At 42.4% G+C, this 20,802-nt stretch overlaps 1 protein-coding gene across 1 annotated transcript in view; it reads left to right on the top strand.

The window, feature by feature from the left end:
- SNX9 (sorting nexin 9) overlaps positions 1-20,802 on the top strand; it is a 123,281-nt gene that overhangs the window by 63,548 nt on the left and 38,931 nt on the right. Inside the window, exons 5-6 of the mRNA XM_030809896.1 lie at positions 10,181-10,352; positions 15,200-15,347. Coding sequence (XP_030665756.1) covers positions 10,181-10,352; positions 15,200-15,347 — 320 coding nt within the window. The remainder of the gene's footprint in view (positions 1-10,180; positions 10,353-15,199; positions 15,348-20,802) is intronic.

Genomic DNA, 20,802 nt, shown 5'->3' on the forward strand with positions numbered 1-20,802 from the left:
TTCATCTAGAAAGTAGCACTTTCTGTATCAGCTGGAGCTAGTTAATTATGTCGAATTCCAATTTGGAATTCAGGATAGATGGCTAATTCTGCCTCTCCTTAATTGCCAGGTTTCGAAGTAAGAAGTTATTTTATAGCTACTACAAATAGTGCCAATGAAGAAAGCATTCCTGTCTTTTTTCTGACAGTAGCATGGATGCATGGATTTACACTGATTTAATAATGTGTTTTGTTTTTTTTTCTTTGTGCTTAAAGTTATCACCTTTTGGAAGCCCATTCAAGCTGAGTCTTCTGCCTCATTAATATTTGAAGCCTCTCTTGCTCTTAAATAGTGCTGAGTCTTTCATCTGTCAGTACTGCATCAGCCTAATCTTTCTCTTCATTATGGGTCATATTTTCCTTGCTTTTCATGCCTGGTAAATTATGATTGGATGCCAGACATTGCAATTTTCACCTTGCTGTATGCTGGATATTTTTGTATTCCCATAAACATTTTTGAGCCTTGTTCTGGGATGCACCTAAGTTACTTTGAAATAGTCTGATTATTTCAGGTTTTATTTTTAAGCCCAGAGCAACATTTAGCTTAGGGATATTTTTGCCCCTTTCCTGAAACAAATCCTTTGTAGTGCTGTACCCGATGCCCCGTGAATCATGAAGTTTTCCATCTAGGCTGGTGGGAATAGCCCTGTGTGAGGGATTGCACTCTTGATTCTTTCGTGTGTGTCTTTCCCTGACCTTGGGTAGACCCCTCACGTGATGGGCTGATCAGTGCAGATCTGCAGTGCCCTCTGCAGTCTCCAGAGCTCTCTCTGTGCATCTCTGTCTTCCCAGACTCTGTCTCCTCCCACCACAGAGACCGCCGAGCTTTGTGTGGGTTTTCCATGCCTGCTCCGTAGCCTGGAGAGTCTCTCCACACGGTGAACGGGCACTTGTGGGCTTACTCTGTCTGTCTCCCATATCTCAGGATCACTTCTTCACTGCCTGGTGTCCAGTGATTTGAACACAGTTTCCTAGATTTCATCATATTTTTAGTTTTCATTGGGAGCATAAACTGGGTCCCTGTTACTCCATCTTTGTTGTCTGCTTTGAGTGTTAACTGATTTTCAACTCCAAGTTTATTTTCATCTCTCAGGTGAGAATAATACCACCGCTTATTTCACAAGAGAGTTGCCCCTGAAAAGGACGCTGTCGTCCACTATATAAATGTTTGTAGTACTGACTTCCCTACAGGACAGTTGTGGAACCGGGATTTGAAGCCTGGAAGCTGGGCCCCAGGGTGGTCCTTTTAACACATCCGCTGCAGTTTACCCATGGACGGGCTTCATGGAAGCGCGTCAGTCAGTTACCTCTTCTCACAAGACGCTGTGTCGTAGGCCAGTTAGACCCTAAGAGCACATACCAGGAGACATTGGCCTTTGCTCCTGGGTTCACAGATCAGCTGAGCTGTTGTGTCATTCACAGCTGCGATTGGTAGGACTCACTTGTGGCTCTGTGGTTAGCTTCAAGTTGCCTAGGTGGCTTTGCTCATTTTGTCTGGACTCTCACATACATGTCTAATGCCTCTGAAAGCAAAAGGTTCAGAATATTAACATTTTTTTTAACTTGGCTATTTCTGTTTTTTCCTCGGGAGTTTGTTTCTCTGGCTGTATGACTTGCATGATACTTGTTCCATTCTTTCTGTGCTGCTTAATAGTTATTTTTAGGGCTTCAGTAATACTGTATCGTGATACCAAACAACAGACTTTAGAAAATGTAATGCGTTGAAGATAACACATTGCTACACAGTTGGGGGTTTTTTGCATGTAATGTTTGTGAGTGAGTGGCATGCTAGAGTTTTCTGGAGAATTTGGTCCTGCCATGAATGTGCTGGTTTTGGTTAAAAACTTTGACCTGCTCTTTCACTCTTGTTCACTGGGCACCTTTTTTATTTTAAGGTGGATATTTTGGCTCAGATTGGTTGTGTCGAAAGTCTCAGCCAGTCACCACCTTCTTCTCCTTCTCCTTCTCCTTCTTCCATAAATAAGGTAAATTTCAAACTTGAACACAAGAGGAAATAAACATTTAATAAACCCTAAAAGTCATCTTTTTTTCCCAAGTGAAGTGATTATGTCAGGTAAAGTATCTTACAGGAGCTCTTCTTGGGGCATGGTGACGTGGGATGTGGAATATGTAGGAACTGGAAAGATTATGAGGATTTACACCATGGAGGCCTCTTAGAGGAGGCTTGATTGATGAATTTATCCCATGGGCAGTGAGATCTAATGAAAGGTCTTTAACTCTGTGGTTGACTGTGAGGAGGAGTGTGGTACCACGGAGAGAGGGAAAAGAAGAGGAGAATGAGGACATTGTCCTGTAGAAATTTGAGAGGAAGGGAAGGTGTAAGGAAAGAAACAGAGACATCTCAGCATTGGAAACCTGAGTGAAGGAGCCGAGGGGATTATTGCATGACCAAATGTCTGCAGTTGAGAGACCAAAGGCGTTGTGGGGATGGAAAACAAAAATGTCAGAGACATCAGGCACAGTGACTTATGCCTGTAATCCTAGCACTTTGGGAGGCAGAGGCAGGCGGATTACCTGAAGTCAGGAGTTCGAGACCAGCCTGGCCAACATGGTGAAACCCCATCTCTACTAAAAATACAAAAATTAGTGGGGTATGGTGGTGCACACCTGTAATCCCAGCTACTTGGGTGGCTGAGGCAGAATCACTTGAACCTGGGAGGCAGAGGTTGCAGTGAGCCGAGATCACACCACTGCACTCCAGCCTGGGTGACAGAGCAAGACCCTGTCTCAAAAAAAAAAAAAAAATGTCAGACACCAAAGGATCCTTCAACCAGATCATTGTAGTCTAGTTTGTTACAGTAAAGCTTAGGTTTTGAAAAAAGCCAAGATCTCAGCATTTAGCAACAGAAAATATTTGTGCCGAAAGTCCCAAGTATTAGGAGTTGCTGTTGTTGACCTTTATGGTAAAAATATTTCTGTCTTCTTCCTCTTTTACGTATCTGAAGGGAACAGAACGTTGTCTGGAATAGAAAATATCTTAAGCCTGTTATCTCTTCAATTAAAAGTCTCTATTAATATGACCTGGCTGTGCAGCTATTTGTAAATATAACTGTCTGATCTTTTCCTGCATAGCATAAACTAATAGGTATATTACTTAGATGGCGATTTACTCAAAGAAATGCTAGTCTTTATTCTTTTCTTGATATTTTAGATGAGCCTCACATATTAAGATAACCTCTACCGAATGCATACTGTGTGCTAGATGCTTTGTATGCATTATGTCATTTAATCCTTACAGGAGGATAATGTTATACCCATTGTATAAGTGTGGGGACTAAGAGAGCCAAGTAAATTGCCCAAGGCCACACAGCTAGTGGTAAGTGATAAAGCTGGGATTCAAACCCAGATAGCAGGCTTTAAGCCTAAGTTCTTAACCACTATACCCATGTGGTATAATGATTACTTGAGTCAATTCCAATAGCTTCCTAAAGGGAGTTAAACTCCACCTAGTGTACCAGGATTCATCTTGCCCCTTTTTATCCCATATTATATATTTGTACCATGTGCAGCTTTCCTACACTCACCACACAGCACCACCACGGGTGTGCGTCTCCATCTCCCCCACCCCTCGTGGCCATTCTCAGTCTGTTCTGTGGTCCAGTGGCTCTGCAGTCAAGTACAAGCCAGTCTACTTTCTGAAGAAATTTAGCTAATGCTGTAAATCCTTTGAGTGAATGTGTTTAAATAAGTCTCCCAATGTCAAGCCTGCATAAATGTATTTCTCTATTTGCATTATGAGGAGAGGATAGCTTTTAAATTTAGAACATTAAACCAGCTAATTTGTTAGTATATTGCTTCTGGCCCTAAAGGAGCATTTGATTTAGTTGGGGTGGGAGTTAGGAAGAGAGTCGGACATAATCATCTACCTGTGGTGATTAGAAAGATTTAAATGTGTCCCAGAGACCCAAGCGGACATGCGTTAGGAGTGTATTCATTCAACAGATACTTAATTTACGAAGCGTTTACCCAGGGCCCCACGTTCACGGGCAGCAGGAGATGGCAGGTTACCCTGATGGACACAGCCCTTCTCTGTGTCCTTCTAATGGAGCTCAGATGAGAGTGATTGTGTATGCCGATTTTGTTTGTTGCATTTTCCAATGTTTGTTAAAATTTCAAGCATAGAAAAGTTAAATGAATTTTATAGTGAATAATCATATACCCACGTTCTAGATTTTACCATTCCCATTTTACTGCTCCTGCTTTCTCTCATATTTTCCCATCCCTCCGGAGATCTCCAGATGATACCTGTCTGTATCATCCACTTTCAGAACTCAGACACTGTTATTTTAAGAGTACTCGTAGCTAAAAATTCTTTTTTTCTTTCTCTCTCTTTTTTTTTTTTTGAGACAGAGTCTCACTCTGTCGCCCAGGCTGGAGTGTGGTGGTATGATCTCGGCTCACTGCATCCTCCACCTTCCAGGTTCAAGCCATTCTCCTGCTTCAGCCTCCCAAGTAGCTGGGATTATATGCTCCTGCCACCACACCCGGCTAATTTGTGTATTTTTAATAGAGATGGGGTTTCACCATGTTGGCTAGGGTGGTCTCGAACTCCTCACCTCAAGTGATCCTCTTGCCTCAGCCTCCCAAAATGTTGGGATTACAGGTGTAAGCTGCCGCGCCCAGCCAGAAATCATTTTTTCTGTAGTCACATGCTGAAAATCACTTACTCTGTGATCAACCACAAGAAGTTAATTTTTTCGAAAAGACTCAAGTTAGTATACATAAGGCAAATCTGATTTCCTCCTTTTGGTGATCATGTCATGAAGGTTAGAGGTCTGACAGAGTAAGATGTATTTCATACAAATGATCAAAAACATCACATTTAAAATATTTGAGTCCTTGCCACTTTATGCAAGGCATTTGGAGAATCTTTTGGGGGAAACGTTCTCCAGGTAAGACAGAGCTGTCCCCCGATTGACTGGTGGGACTGACCATCTGATTTGCAAATAATGAAGAAAGTGAAAGGAGGCGGCTGGATGTCAGCCGGCAGGCTGTGGGAAGGCCAGAGCCCTTTTGATGGGGGTAGGACTTTCTAAATTGAGAAAGATGAGGTGTGCAGATAAGAGTACAGTATAGTGTGAGGAACAGCAGAGATGTAGAAAAGTTTGGGGAAATGTGTGAAGTTTGAAGCTTCGGAGTGAAGGTTAGTGGCAGGTAGGGAGAAAAGGGAATGCTGCACGAGGCAAAGTTGGGACCTGTGCTGAAGAAACTCCTGATTGAGCCACAGGAAGCTTGGAGTTGACTCCAGGGGCAGTGAGTGCTAATGAAGGGATTTTAATTACCCATGATGGACAGTTAAGTCAAGAAGAGGTTCGCAAAATAAGGGGTGGGAAGAGAAAGAGGATGAAGATGCTGCTTAGTAGAAAGGAAGAGGAGGGAAAGGTGGAAGGAAAGGACAGAGAGGCGCCGCAGGATGGAAACCTCAGCCCAGGAGCAGAATAGGTTTTACCGTGACGAGGTGTCTGTAGTTAGGGAACTACCAAGGGGATTTGGGGGTTGAGAGTGAAGAAGTCAGAGATCGATGTATGGGAAGGTTGGGTTCAGAGAGAAAGCCAGTGACTGGTTACAGTTAAGAGGGGAAGGGACCTGCCAGGGCAGTAAAAGGCCATCTGCTGAGGGAGTGAGTCCGAGGGCCGTGACGGAAGCTGCAGGAAAGATCTCCAGTTGGTAGGGTTTTGTGAAATCTGTTATCAGCAGGAGTTGGGTTGAAACAAGATAAAGAGAATGTTCCAGGAAAAAAAAAAAAAAAACCAAAGAGACAGAAACAAACATACCCCCACAGAGATTTCATAACCTAGGTGGAGAGCTAAGATCACATACATAACCAGTTAGTATGACAGTTACTACACACCTATAAATTATTGACCAAGTGATTTTCAAAGAACAATTATTTGTTTTTGCCCTAATTAAATGGATTTTAATTTTTTGAGAACAGCTGCTATGAATAGTTCACCTCCAGGTTTTTCCTCCATCTTGATGAAAATCCTTCCTGGCCAGTTTGCTAAGACTGAACTGTCTTCTGGAAGGCCCCAGTGAACATTCCCTCTTCTGTTCTAGCTCACAGTCCTGTGTTCCTTTGTGGTGTACCTCACTTAGCTTCTGGCAGTCTTCTGAATCCAGGCCGCTCACTTCTGAACTCTAGCCCGAGGTTACACAGCGGGAGAGAGGTAGAGCTATTAACGGAATTCCAACTCGCTAGGCTCCTGACTGTCGCCCTCCGAGCCCCTCATTTCACAGCCGGTCCTTGATGGAAACCAGGCTGAGGCTGCTGTACCAATGATAGTCTGTCCTTAATGTCCCAAACTTTGGTACTTTTCCAAGTTCTTATTTGAAAAACAAAACCTTCTAACTTAGAATTTGGAGGACATGAAATATATTGCTAAATAGGAGAATAAAACTACACTTCCTTAAAGAAAACTGTAGAAGGAAGGGTTTCTCTTAGCTGAAGTGTGACTGCCAGGCCCTCAGCATGATCGCCTTCATTTCCAGTGTCCACTGGGGTCATCTGAGAGTCCATCCCGAAGCCGAATGTCACCTTGTAAGCTGTGTGTTTGAGAAGTCACAGTCTTGTGGATGAAACATCTTTCTCCTGTTAGTATTTGACATAGAGTAAAATCACAAGTAACTTCAGTTTTTTCCTTAGAGGTATATAGGGCAATAGAATGACATCATACTTGCACATGAAAAGCATATAGTCTGTTTTTGATGCACCTGGCACATGACAGCCAGCTGTCTGCCCCATATGTCGGTTGGTGAAGAGTCAAAACAGACCAGCCACTAGGGTGTCCTACAACATTAGGGGCTATATTAGACAGGGTGGGTAATTTTCTTGCAAATATATATTTTTCTTTTTTTTAACTAGCACCATTTGTGTGTGTGTGTGTGTGTGTGTGTGTGTGTGTGTGTGTATAAGACTCAAAAGGGAAGACTTGCTATTTCATGTTATGAAATAGATTCAGTACTGAAATTGTGGAGTGAAAGGCGTGAATAATTTTAATCAATAATTTTCTATGAATTCAGTAAACAGTGATTGAAATGAAAATCAGTATTTTAACTCAACATTCTAATGTGAAAGTGCAGATTGTTTTAGTTTAAATATTAAGCTGATGCTAAAGTTTATATATAAAAATAAACAGCTAAGATGTTATGCTAAAGTGTTGATGGTTTTTCTGTGAAAGTGTGGTACTAGTACAAATAGATCACTAAGAAACAAGAGAGTCCAGCTATAGACCCAAATCTGATATGTGATGAAGGCGGCATTTCAATTCATGGGGGAAAGGTGGATTATTCATGAAATGGTATTAGGGTAACAGACTGAGGACAAGATGTTGAGCTGGATCCCTGTATTATTTCTTTTTCTTTTCTTTTCTTTCTTTCTTTCTTTTCTTTTCTTTTTTTTTTTTTTTGAGACAGAGTCTCTCTCTGTCACCCAGTCTTGAGTACAGTGGCATGATCTCAGCTCATTGCAATCTCTGCCTGCCGGATTCAAGTGATTCTCTTGCCTCAGCCTCCCAGGTAGCTGGGATTACAGGCGCCCACCACTACACCTGGCTAATTTTTGTATTTTTAGTGGAGATGGGGTTTCACCATGTTGGCCAGGCTGGTCTCAAACTCCTGACCTCAGGTGATCCTCCCGCCTCGGCCTCTGAAAGTGCTGGGATTATAGGCATAAGCCACTGCGCCCAGCCCCTATATTATTTGTTTTACTTAACTCAGTTCCAGACAGATACAAGATTTAAATGTTAAAAAAAAAAAGATCAAGCTAACAAAAAACTGTATTTGCCTCAAGGGTGGGATGGTGGGGGCAGGGCTAAGAGCTGCTAAGTGTACTCTCTACTGGAATATTCTTTGAGATTGGGTGCTATCTATTTCCCATTCCAAAATTTTATTTGTAAGATTAATAATTAAACTATTAAATTACTCAGGAATTATGGGAGAGAAATACTGTTTAAAAAGAAGTATCAAAGTCCCTTTCTATGTAAGACAAAACCCCTCAGCGTGACAGTTGTCAGACTGTGGGAATGTTACTGCATTCTCTTTGAAAAGCAATTTGACAAAATCCATCGGTTCTAAATACACAGTCTCCTTAAGCGTAGCATTTTTTCTCTGGAAATGTCAGAGACCTTTTGGATTGCAGTTTTCATCTAAAGGACCACCAGGATGGCTGATTAATAGGAAGGAGAGGTTTATAGGCAGTAACAGTTTACAGACTGGGAAGAGACCTTCTCTGGTGTGTGCCGAAGATGAAGGGACACATTGGGTTTTATGCCTCACAGGGCCTGTATCACACTAGAGTCACATATATTTAGGAGTTTGGAGGCAAAGCGATACATATGTATGAGAGGAGTCAAGAGCATGTGCAGTGGATAAACATATGTAACATACATCCTTGTTCACTTTGAGGTGAGATTTTAGCATTAAAATGAGGTGGAATTGGGCTCTTTATGTGAAAAGGTGAACTGTAGGACACAGTTTGTGCACAGCCTCGGTGAGCTGCTGAAACTGGCTTTAAGGCCTGCAGTTGCTTGTCCGAAGAAAATGTTTCTAAGGCCAGTCCTCTGCCCAGTCAGAGTTGTCTTGGTCTGGGTTGTAAACCAGTTAGGAGGGGTCTGATAGCTCCTGTTCTTAGCGAGTTTAGAGCCCTAGTAATTTAGAAAGTTGCTGTATTCCCTTAACCTTAGGATCCATCTTAGTTGATAAAAAGGTGTCTATTTTGGTCTGTCCGATCACACTGTATTATTTATAGTATCCAAAGACTGAAAACAAGATAAATGAACATCAGCATATAGTGGTCAAGTTGTAGGAAATATATACAGTGGAATTTTATGGAGACAATGTGAAAGAATATTGTGTCCATGTGTGCTGATGTACCTTGCAGAATGTTTTATGCTGTTAAAAAAAAAAAAAGTACCAAGCAAAAATAATATAGTTTAGGCCAACTTACATGTTTAAAAACAAAAAGGAGCTATCTCTGTCCATGGATGTTTGAGTAAGTATATACAAGGAATTTGTTAGCGTGAAACAAAAATTACAGTAGGCCGTTGTTTCAGAGTTCCTGCACTAGGCCCCAGCAGACCAGGCCAAACCAGAATGGAGTCCCTTGTGCTGGACGCTCCATCATCAAACTGAAACTTGAAGGAAGCAGATAGGTCCTAAAACAAACTGATTTTTTCTCGAGAACAGGAGATCCCAGTCTACCTGAGTTAGCATAATAAGGAGTCCCCTCTGCTTTAACCCTTACGAAAAAGTAACCTGAAGTAAACTGATGTTAACCGTCAACATTTTTTCTGTTGTTCTATTTCCTTATTAACCCATCTTTAAAAACCGAGTGTTCTGTTAATGCCCAGTGGGAGTGCTCGTTCTAGATTGTAGGAAGGAGGCTGCCCAGATTCATGAATCTCAAGTAAAAGCCAAGTCGATCTGTAACTGAATTTGTTGTAATTTTGTGTCTTTTGACAGTAGTAGAGTAGTTCCTTAGAATGACTAGCATCTCAAGACTTTAGGCATATTTCTCAAATTGCATATACTTTTATTGTTTGAATTTTTTATTATACATGTATTCTTTTTCAAATTAAAAAACCTACTTAAAAATACAACAGATTGCTGTAAAGCAGTTAGAAATAGGTCCTCATTATCAGCATGTATAATCTCAAAAACATAATGTTGAGTGGGAAAAAGAAAACTTGCAAAGAGATACATACAGTATGCCATCCTTTAGGTCAGTTTTGAAAATATGAAACAGTTGTTTGTGAATGTGTTCATGTGCAGGTGAAGTATGAAAACACATGGGAATGAATTACAGGTTCAGAAAAGTAGTGGTTACTTCTGGAGAGAAAGAGGGCGCTAGCTGCATCTAATAGTTCTTTGTTGCTGTTTTCAAAGTTCCTAAGCAAATATGGCAAAATGTGTTCATATCAGTAAAATTAGGTTGATGCTACCTTTTGTGCTTTCCTACATGTTTGGAAATCAAAATATTATGTATATAAAGTTGTTTTGAATACATTTCTATTAACATTTTTTTTAGCACTCCTGTTGTATTCATTTATGTCAGTTCATTATTGAATTGAGTCATGGTTTCCAGAAGTCACAAAAATTCTCCTTCTTTTTACCCCTCTCAATAGGTTGGCAGTGGCAATGACCCCTGGTCAGCCTGGAGTGCCTCCAAATCTGGGAACTGGGAAAGCTCAGAAGGCTGGGGGGCCCAGCCAGAGGGGGCTGGAGCCCAAAGAAACACAAACACTCCCAACAACTGGGACGCTGCCTTCGGCCACCCCCAGGCCTACCAAGGACCAGGTGAGGAGAGGGGTGCGAGGTCCCGCCCCGCCCGCCCATGGCTGAGTGGGAGAGACAGGGAAGACCAAACTGTTTTTGCTGTTCCCACACTCAGCACAACACAGAACAGTTTTGTGACCACAGCATGGGAAGGGAGGATTGCCCCACCCACCAAGCAGCTGTGCAGCAGAAGCCAACTGAGTGTCCTACAGTCATGACACCGTCTACCTGTAGTCAGATCAAGGGGGTTCCCACCACCCCCACCTTGGGTTCAATTAATCTGCTGGAGCGGCTCACAGAGCTCAGGGAAACACTTTACTTACTACTGTCAGTTTATTACAAAGCACAATTTATAGGATGCAAATAAAGAGCCAGATGAAGAGATGCATAGGGCGAGGCATGGGGAAGGGACGCAGAGCTTCCATGCCCCCCTGCCCCAGGTGCCCCTACATGTTCAGCACCCCAGAATCTCTTTTCCTGTAGCTCAAGGATTTTTACGGCAGTTTCACCACGTAGGCATGATCGATTATTATCATTATTATTCTTTGAGACAGAGTTTCGCTCTCTTTGCCCAGGCTGGAGTGCAGTGGCGCAATCTCGGCTCACTGCAACCTCTGCCTCCCAGGTTCAAGTGATTCTCGTGCCTCAGCCTCCTGAGTAGCTGGGATTACAGGTGCCCACCACCACACCAGGCTGATTTTTTGTATTTTTAGTAGAGGCAAGGTTTCACCATGTTGGCCAGGCTGGTCTCAAACACCTGACCTCAGGTGATCCACCTGCCTCAGCCTCCGAAAGTGCTGGCATTACAGGTGTGAGCCACCATACCTGGCCGGCATGATTGATTATTAACTCAACCTCTGGCCCCGCTTATCTTCCCAGAGAGTGGGAGGTGGAGCTGGAAGTTCCAAGCTTCTAATCCTGGCCTGGTCCTTCTGTTGACCAGCCCCCATCCCACCAGGAGTCACCTCATTCGAACAAAAGATGCTCCTACCACTGGGGAAATTCCAAGGGTTAGGAGGTCTGTGTCAGGAGCCAGGGTCAGAGACCAAATATCAGAACAAAAGATGCACCTTGCACACCTAACATTCAGGAAGTTACAAGAGTTTTAGGAGCCCTGTGCTGGGAACTGGGGACACAGACCAGATAGCTATTTCTTACCTCACAATACCACTCTGGGTCATTGAGTTGAAAATAGATTTTATTCAAAAGAACTGCTCGCAGTTGCCCTTATTCACTAGTAGCAAACCTGGATCCAAATGTAGATGATCATTAACTTTAGTTCAGTCTTACTTGTCTCTGTGAAGTCACAGATTCAAACGCTGGGTTGGTAAAGTAAAAGCAGAATGGGCGGTGGAGGCTGCAGAAGGCTGAGGGCCCCTGCTGTTGCCTGTGGATCGCTGCATTTGCAGGGAAGCTGAGCCCACGTTGTGATCTCCACATCTTCAGAGAGATGAGAAGTCTTGGTTATTTGTCACCTTCTCATTTTAACATCTCAGCAGCTAACACGTTTGTTTTAAAATCTTGAGCCAGAAACGTGTATGTGGATGGGATGTGGCTCATCCTGCTGGTTTAAGACCTCTGCATTCACTGTTTTAACTTCCTGTTTGACTAGGCTATGAATAGAAATACTGAGGCAGAAGAGAAGTGTATGGAATGGGAAGTAATTCGGGAATTAAGGGTATTTATGTCTGATCTGAAATTAAATAAGAAGATAGTCTCCCATTATTTTTTTAACAATCCCTGAACCCTGTCTCCTCTGTAAGCACATTGGGCCAAGAATTGAATGTCTGTTCTAAACAGCAAGGACCTCACTCGTAAGCCCAAAGAAGGGTGCAGGTCCTGGCTCAAGGCTGGCAGTCGTAGACAGGAGCTGCCTGTCAGCAGGACCAGGGGTGTGGGCTGGGTAGAAGCACTGGGAGACTCCTGGTGTCTGGCTCTCTAGTCACTTGGCCCACATCCTTCTCATAGTTTGTTCTTCTCCCCATTTGGCAGTTGTCCCTCGGCTTCTCCATAATGGCACTCTTAGGGCCTGACACTAAAGGACACTCAGGTCATTAGAGTGGGGGAGGAAGGAGAAGGAGGAGAGCCAACAGCACCTTATGTGACACGAGGATTATTGTCAGAATAGTAGCTACCGATGCTGCTTAATTACTTCTTCACTTTTCATCTTTTTCTCTTTCCCTTTTTCCCCCACACCCCAACCCGGTCTTTTTAATGTCCCCCTTGTTGCCCTTCTCTCCCCTTTATTGTTAGTGTTAAACAGCTGCTTTTCAAAGATCTGTCGTCCCTTTCGTCCTCCCCAAGCCTCTAGAATTAAAGGGTATTCTGCTTATTTGTAAATGTAAAAGACTAGATTTATCAGTGTCTAGGCCTCTAGAAGTCTTTTCTACTGTGTACCACTTAAGATTCTTACAGTCTGCATTTATCTGAAGTGATGTGGACTGACAGCCCTTTAAAAAAATTATATTTTCACACCTGTAATCCCAGCACTTTGGGAGGCCGAGGCAGGCGGATCACGAGGTCAGGAGATCGAGGCCATCCTGGCTAACACGGTGAAACCCCATCTCTACTAAAAATAGAAAAAAAATTAGCCGAGTGTGGTGGCGGGCGCCCGTAGTCCCAGCTACTCGGGAAGCTGAGGCAGGAGAATGGCATGAACCCGGGAGGCGGAGCTTGCAGGGAGACAAGATTGTGCCACTGCACTCCAGCCTGGACAACAAAGTGAGACTCCGTCTCAAAAAAAAAAATTATATTTGAGGTATACAGAGTGATGTTGTAATATACACATATATACTGAAATCATTACTACAGCCAAGCGCTTAACATATCCCTCACCTCACATGGTTACCTAAGTGCGTGTGTGCGTGCGCACGTGCGTGTATATGTGCAAGTGTGTGCGTGTGGGTGTGTGGGTGTGGTAAGAGCACCTAAAATCTCCCTCAGCAGGTTTCCCATGTATAATGCAATATCATTAACTGTAGTCCTCATGCTTTACATGAGATCTCTAGACTTGTCCTTCATGACTGCAACTTTGTACCTTTGACCTACGTCTCCCTAGTTCCCCCTCTCCCTGCCCCTGGTAACCGCCTTTCTACTCTCTTGCTTCTATAAGTTTTTTAGATTTTTTTAAAGACTTGTTAAAAGTTCCACATGTAAATAAGATCATGTGGTATTTTTCTTTGTGTGTGATGATGAGTGCATTTTCATATACCTCTTGGCCATTTTTTGGTCTTCTTTGGAAAAATGTCAATTTGAGTCCTTTGTCCATTTTTTAATTGAGCTTTTTTTTTTTTTTTGCTATTGAATTGTGCAAGTTCCTTATATGTTTTGAATATTAACAGGTTGTCAGATACATGGCTCGCAAATATTTTCTTCCAGCCTATCGCGGGATCTGGCCAGCAGCCCGCAATGCAACAGGGTTCTTTTTGTTCCCAGGCGGATCGGCAGGTTGAGAAATAATAGACACACACAAAATAGCAAAAGCTGGGTCTGGGGGGTCACCGCCTTCTGGTCCTGCAGTGCCAACAATGCACTGGATATACAAGCATTTATTATTAAGTTTAGTGAGGGTCTGGGTAGGTTAGTGAGGGATTTAGGGTCATTTGATTATGAGGTGAGATGGTCACATGGGGATGAAGTAATTCTTTAACATAACATCTGTATGCAGAAGTACAGTATACAGGGATAAGAATTTACAATATAGTGTGTGCATCAGTAATTTCTAACAGCCTTAAAACAGAAACACAGTCTTTCCATAACCTATGATTAGCAAGATGGTAATCAGCAGTAACAGTTGCAGCAAAAGCTGGTTACAAACAATCCATAGAAACAGGATGTGAAGCTAGACAACCTGTTAGACCAGAAATTCTCAGAAGGGAGTATGCCTTAACCCTAAAGAGGCCTAGAAGAGCCGTGGCAAGATGAGGGCGTTTATAGCCCTATCTTATCCATATGGACGGCGCCCCCCATGTGTCCGTTTATAGGCTCTCCACAAGGGTCACATTCCATTCCCAGAGCTATGAACATCTGCTTTTCTGGGATAGGAATCTTGGTGATGTGAAACCTCCCTGACTGCACACCCATTCATAGGCTCTCTCCAGGGGGAAGCACATCACGCGCTGTTGGCTTGTTCTGGCAGTCCAACCTGGCGTTGTCTTTACACAATCCTGCATGCAGTTTTGTATTTACGATAATCAGGAGCATTTCATCTTTTATTCCATAGCAATAGTTTCAGGGGGTCTCGCTACACCAGCCCATAGGCTACCTTTTCATTTTGATTGTTTCCTTTGCTGTTCAGAAGCTTTTTAGTTCCATGTAGTCCCGCCTGTTATTTTTGACTTTGTTGCCTGTGCTTTTGGTGTGATACTCGAAAAAACAATTGCCAAGGCCAGCGCCAAGGAGCTTTTCCCCTGTGTTTCCTTCTAGGAATTGTGTGGTTTCAGGTCTTCCATTTAGGTCTGTAATCTATTTTAAGTTGATTTTTGTGTGTGGTGTAAGACAAGGTCCAGTTTTATTCTTTTGCATGTAGATACCTGGTTTTCCCAGCACGACTTATTAAAGAGACTGCCCTTTCTCCATTGTGTCATCTCGGTGCCCATGTCAAAAATTAAAAATTAATCTGACAGCCCTCTTTAAGTTGCTTCTGATTTGTCTTTTGCACTAAAAGAATCTGTAATTCAAGCCTTAAAATGGACTACACAGCCTTTACTCTTAACATCCATATTATACTCTTATACTATACCCTTTTCTCCATCAAAAAAAATTGATTTGCCCAGTAGGTAGTTACTGTCAGAAAATTAAGTAATTTCATTTTTATTTTGGTCTTTTTTTTTTTTTTTTAACTGATGATCTTCCATTTTCACCTCTAGCAACTGGTGATGATGATGACTGGGATGAAGACTGGGATGGGCCCAAATCCTCTTCCTACTTTAAGGATTCAGAGTCAGCTGATGCAGGTGGCGCTCAGCGAGGAAACAGTCGTGCTAGTTCCTCATCTATGAAAATTCCCCTTAACAAGTAAGTTTAAAGGGGAGCCGGGGAACCAGGGCCGCGGTAGAAGCATACATTAATACAAAGTATATACCCTACCAAGAGGCAGCTGGCTTTTTCCCTTTCCAGTGATCTCCTAAGTTTTGGATATGATTCAGTTATTTTTATTTGGATCTTAACTGAGAAGTTTGCTTAAAAAAAAAAAAAGGATTTTTGATTTACAAGGTTAATAAGTAAAATATTTATTTTCTTTAATGATTTCCCAAATTGTTTTCATTACTTCTACCTTTATCAATTTATGACATATTAAGGTTTCATTGCTAATGTCACAGGAAAACTAAAAAGAATAATAACAACAACTCTCTTTTAAATGTTTTACTATTTTGTTAATCACTTGCCATGTGCCAGGCATTGTGCAGAGTGGTTTGTATCATTCGCATGTAGCCCTCATATCCCTTTGTGGTACATAAAACCCCTGTTTTACTGCAGGCAAACTGATGCCCAGAGAGATGCATCCGAGTGTTCCAATCAGGAAGCCAGGCCCTCAGGCGCCAAAGCATGTGTTTCAGCTCCTGCGCCTAAAAATGTGGTCAAGAGCTTTGTTTTAGCTTAGGTTTCTCTTAGATTTAAAACAAAAAAAAAAAAGTGTTTTATTTTTTTGTTTTGAGACAGGCGTCTTGCTCTGTCACCCAGGCTGAAGTGCAGTGGTGCGATCTTGGCTCACTGCAACCCCCACCTCCCGGGTTCAAGCGATTCTCGTGCCTCAGCCACCTGAGTAGCCGGGATTACAAACGTGTGCCACCGCGCCCAGCTAATTCTTGTATTTTTAGTAGAGATGAGGTTTTACCACGTTGGCCAGGCTGGTCTCAAGCTCCTGGTCTCAAGTGATCCGCCCGCCTCTACCTCCCAAAGTGCTGGGATTACAGGCTTGAGCCACCACACCTAGCTAAAAAAAAAAAGAAAGTTTTTAACAGTACTTGTAGATACCCTACTTAACAGGAAGGCATGTGGGCACCAGTGACTGTGGACATAGCACTGTAGGATTCTTTGGAGAGACCTAAATAAGGCTGTAGTTTATGCCAGTGTAGCTTGAAGAAGATATATTAATAATTTATGACTTCCCTCAGAATTTTCAAGTACTCTTCTTCCAGCAGTTATGTTTAGTTTATTTTTTGAAATTACTAATACTTTTTCCCAATATTCCAATTCCATGATTCAAAGCAGATATCAAAGAATGTTAATCTGTGTCTGGAAAAATTAAAAACATAACATTTGACGTAATATTTAGACATCAAGATCTAGGTCTAGATCTAGTTTAGTAAGTCCTACAAGTTCTCCAAAGTATATTTAAATAGCTTCAGTGATTGAATGAGTTCTCTTTTGACTGCACACTTTTGCTGCCTCTTACCCAGCTTCTTCCATTATATATTTTCCTGCTCAATTGCATGCATAATAAAATGAATAATTCTCTGTCTTGTTAGTCAACTGTGTCTTGTTTCAGAGTCAAATTTGAAGTTTTCAGTCATGGTCAGTAGTGATGTGCATCATTGTCAGCTGTTCTTTAAGTGTGAATATAAAGTATATTGAAAATTCATATAAATTAGCCCCATTTTGAAAACAAAGGAAGCAGAGACTGAGAACAATGAGTGGCCACGTTTTCATGGCTGATGAGTGAGGTTCCAGCTCATGCCTGGGGGTCTCTGACTCTGGTTTTTGTTTTTTTTTTTTAATTATTATACTTTAGGTTTTAGAGTACATGTGCACAATGTGCAGGTTTGTTACATATGTATCCATGTGCCATGTTGTTTTGCTGCACCCATTAACTCGTCATTTAGCATTAGGTATATCTCCTAATGCTGTCCCTCCCCCCCCCACCCCGCAACAGTCCCCGGAGTGTGATGTTCCCCTTCCTGTGTCCATGAGTTCTCATTGTTCAATTCCCACCTATGAGTGAGAACATATGGTGTTTGGTTTTTTGTCCTTGCGATAGTTTACTGAGAATGATGTTTTCCAGTTTCATCCATGTCCCTACAAAGGACATGAACTCATCATTTTTTTATTGCTGCATAGTATTCCATGGTGTATATGTGCCACATTTTCTTAATCCAGTCTATCGTTGTTGGACATTTGGGTTAGTTCCAACTCTTTGCTATTGTGAATAGTGCCGCAATAAACATATGTGTGCATGTGTCTTTATAGCAGCATGATTTATAGTCCTTTGGGTATATACCCAGTAATGGGATGGCTGGGTCAAATGGTATTTCTAGTTCTAGATCCCTGAGGAATCGTCACACTGTCTTCCACAATGGTTGAACTAGTTTACAGTCCCACCAACAGTGTAAAAGTGTTCCTATTTCTGCACATCCTCTCCAGCACCTGTTGTTTCCTGACTTTTTAATGATGGCCATTCTAACTGGTGTGAGATGGTGTCTCATTGTGGTTTTGATTTGCATTTCTCTGCTGGCCAGTGATGATGAGCATTTTTTCATGTGTTTTTTGGCTGCATAAATGTCTTTTGAGAAGTATCTGTTCATGTCCTTCACCCACTTTTTGATGGGGTTGTTTTTTTCTTGTAAATTTGTTTGAGTTCATTGTAGATTCTGGATATTAGCCCTTTGTCAGATGAGTAGGTTGCAAAAATTTTCTCCCATTCTGTAGTTTGCCTGTTCACTCTGATGGTAGTTTCTTTTGCTGTGCAGAAGCTCTTTAGTTTAATTAGACTCTGGTTTTTGGTGCTCTCCTCTGCTCCACACTTGCTCTCTAATTTGCTTATAGGCAAGTTTCATGACCTGTTGGAAACTCAGTTTCTTCATCTCGAAAGCAAGGAGGTTGGCTTTAAGAATTCTTTCTGCTCTAAAATACCATTCCAGGCTGAAACCATGTTAAAGCAGTCCTAACTTGAACCTGTGCCTCTGAGGCATCTCTGTCTCTCTGTAGTGCTGTGAACAGTTTAAAACCCTGTGTATTTGTATTTAACTAAACTGTATAAATGAGTCACTTAAACGTAAAACAATTATAAAAAATGTTTTTAAGTATTAACACTTTTTCAGCAATTAATCCATTTTATATGACAGCTGTATTCTAGTCATGGAACATACATCTTATACTAGAAAAAGAGATCTGAAATTAAATACACTTGAGCACTGTAAGAATTCATCTTGGGCCGGGTGTAGTGGCTCATGTCTGTAATCCCAGCACTTTGGGAGGCCAAGGTAGGCAGATCACGAGGTCAGGAATTCGAGACCAGCCTGGCCAACATGGTGAAACCTCAATCTGTACCAAAAATATAAAAAATTAGCTGAGCGTGGTGGCGTGCCTGTAATCCTAGCTGCTTGGAAGGCTGAGGCAGGAGAATCGGTTGAACCCGGGAGGCAGAGGTTGCAGTGAGCCGAGATGGCGCCACTGCACTCCAGTCTGGGCAACACAGAGAGACTCTGTCTCAAAAAAAAAAAAAAAAAAAAAAAAAAAAAAGACATCTTGATGATGCTGAAATAATTAATACATTGCTGTTTGCTGTCCTCAAATTTTTCTGTAGTCCATAACAGTGCCCAAAAAGTGAAATGCTTACAAGCTGGTCAAGGAGTTGTCATGATATATAATTGCCACAGAAGCACGCCTGTAGTCCCAGCTACTTGGGAGACTGAGGCAGGAGAATCGCTTGAACCAGGAGGTGGAGGTTACAGTGAGCCAAGATCGCGCCACTGTACTCCAGCCTGGTGACAGAGTGAGACTCTGTCTCAAAAAGTAAATTAAAAAAAATTAATTTATTAATAAATAAAAGTGCTCCAGGTTAGCCTGTTAATTCACTAAGCATTCAGTATGCTCCCAAAACTCCTCCAGGTTCTGAAAACACAAATGCTTCCTCTAAGTCCCTCTGGCTGCTGTAATAGGTAAATGGATAGCGGCAATCAGTTGTGATGAATGGAATCACAAAATATGCTCAAAATGCCGAAGAAGACTCTATCTGAGGCTGCAGGGAGTACTTCCAAAGAGAGGATGACTTAATCGCCAATGACTGAAATGTACTGAGTACATACTAGGCTCTTTACATAAATCTTTAATTCCCTTATCACCTCAGAAGGTAGGTCATTCTGGTCTCATTCTTCCACAAGGAGATTTCAGCCCCTAAGGCTACCTAAGTGTTAGAGTCAGAATTCAAACCCCACGCCATCCAGCTGCAGGACACCTCTGGTCTCTTGTATAAGCTGTGTTTTAAAGGAATGTCTAGAGAAGGGAGACTCAAGGGAAGTCAGTCAAGAATGCAGGGAAAGAAGACACGGGCCCCTGAGAGCATCCCACTGGCCTTTGGCTTGGCACATGAATGAAAGTAGAAGCAATGCGACTGGAACTTCATAGAAATAAGATTCCTTTTCCCATTGTAGATATTTTACTTCCTTTTCTTCTGTTTACTAAAAGAAAAATTCTAAAACCCAAATTAATCTTGTCTTTTTCAGTAGCACTTCAGATGGCTATGTTCTAGCTGTCCTCCAATTTCAGAAATGTCCATTGGGTATAGATGTGATTTCTGGAAGTAGTCAAGTTTATTTTTTTATTATTATTATTATTTTCTTTTTTTTTGAGACGGAGTCTCGCTCTGTCGCCCAGGCTGGAGTGCAGTGGCGCAATCTCGGCCCACTGCAAGCTCCGCCTCCCGGGTTCACGCCATTCTCCTGCCTCAGCCTCTCCGAGTAGCTGGGACTACAGGCGCCCGCCACCACGCCCGGCTAATTTTTTTTGTATTTTTAGTAGAGACGGGGTTTCACCATGGTCTCGATCTCCTGACCTCGTGATCCGCCCGCCTCGGCATCCCAAAGTGCTGGGATTACAAGCGTGAGCCACCGCGCCCGGCCTAGTCAAGTTTATTTAAGTTTTTGGGTCTTAAGTGACCTCCCCCCTCACACACACACACACACACACACACACACAGACACACACACACACACACACACACACATACACATACACGCACACACACACACCCGCCTTCCCCCTGGCCCATAGCCAAATTTAGTGATTGCACTTTGGAGGCTTGTTTTCCGCTGTCATGAACTGCTTCTGAAGGCAATTCCGGAAGAAACGAGCACATATGCCGATGAGCAGGACAGCCTCTTTGGGACAGTTGTGGCCTCTGGAGTGAGCTTGCTGAAAGGCAACTTTAATTTGGATGTAGAAATGCCAGCACGTGGCTATTGCCCCCTGTGGCCAACTCAGATTGGTGTGCTCACTACTCACTGCCCCAGGGAACTAGGGGGCGTTTTTTCAGGTCTGCCCTTCACTCTGGGGTGATGGAATGTTTCAGACACAGTCAAGCAAATAGAGTGCCCGTAAACATCACACCTTCTGGAGTCAAATTATTCTCTTTACCAGATCAAGCTTAATTAAATGCCTAATTGGCCATTGAACAATCTGATTACATTAGGTTTCATTTACCACAGTTTCCTAGTTCTAGTGCACCCGAAAGACAGGACAAGGTTAAAACTGG

The sequence above is a fragment of the Nomascus leucogenys genome, chromosome 3, assembly GCF_006542625.1.
Source record: "Nomascus leucogenys isolate Asia chromosome 3, Asia_NLE_v1, whole genome shotgun sequence".
NCBI lineage: Eukaryota > Metazoa > Chordata > Mammalia > Primates > Hylobatidae > Nomascus > Nomascus leucogenys.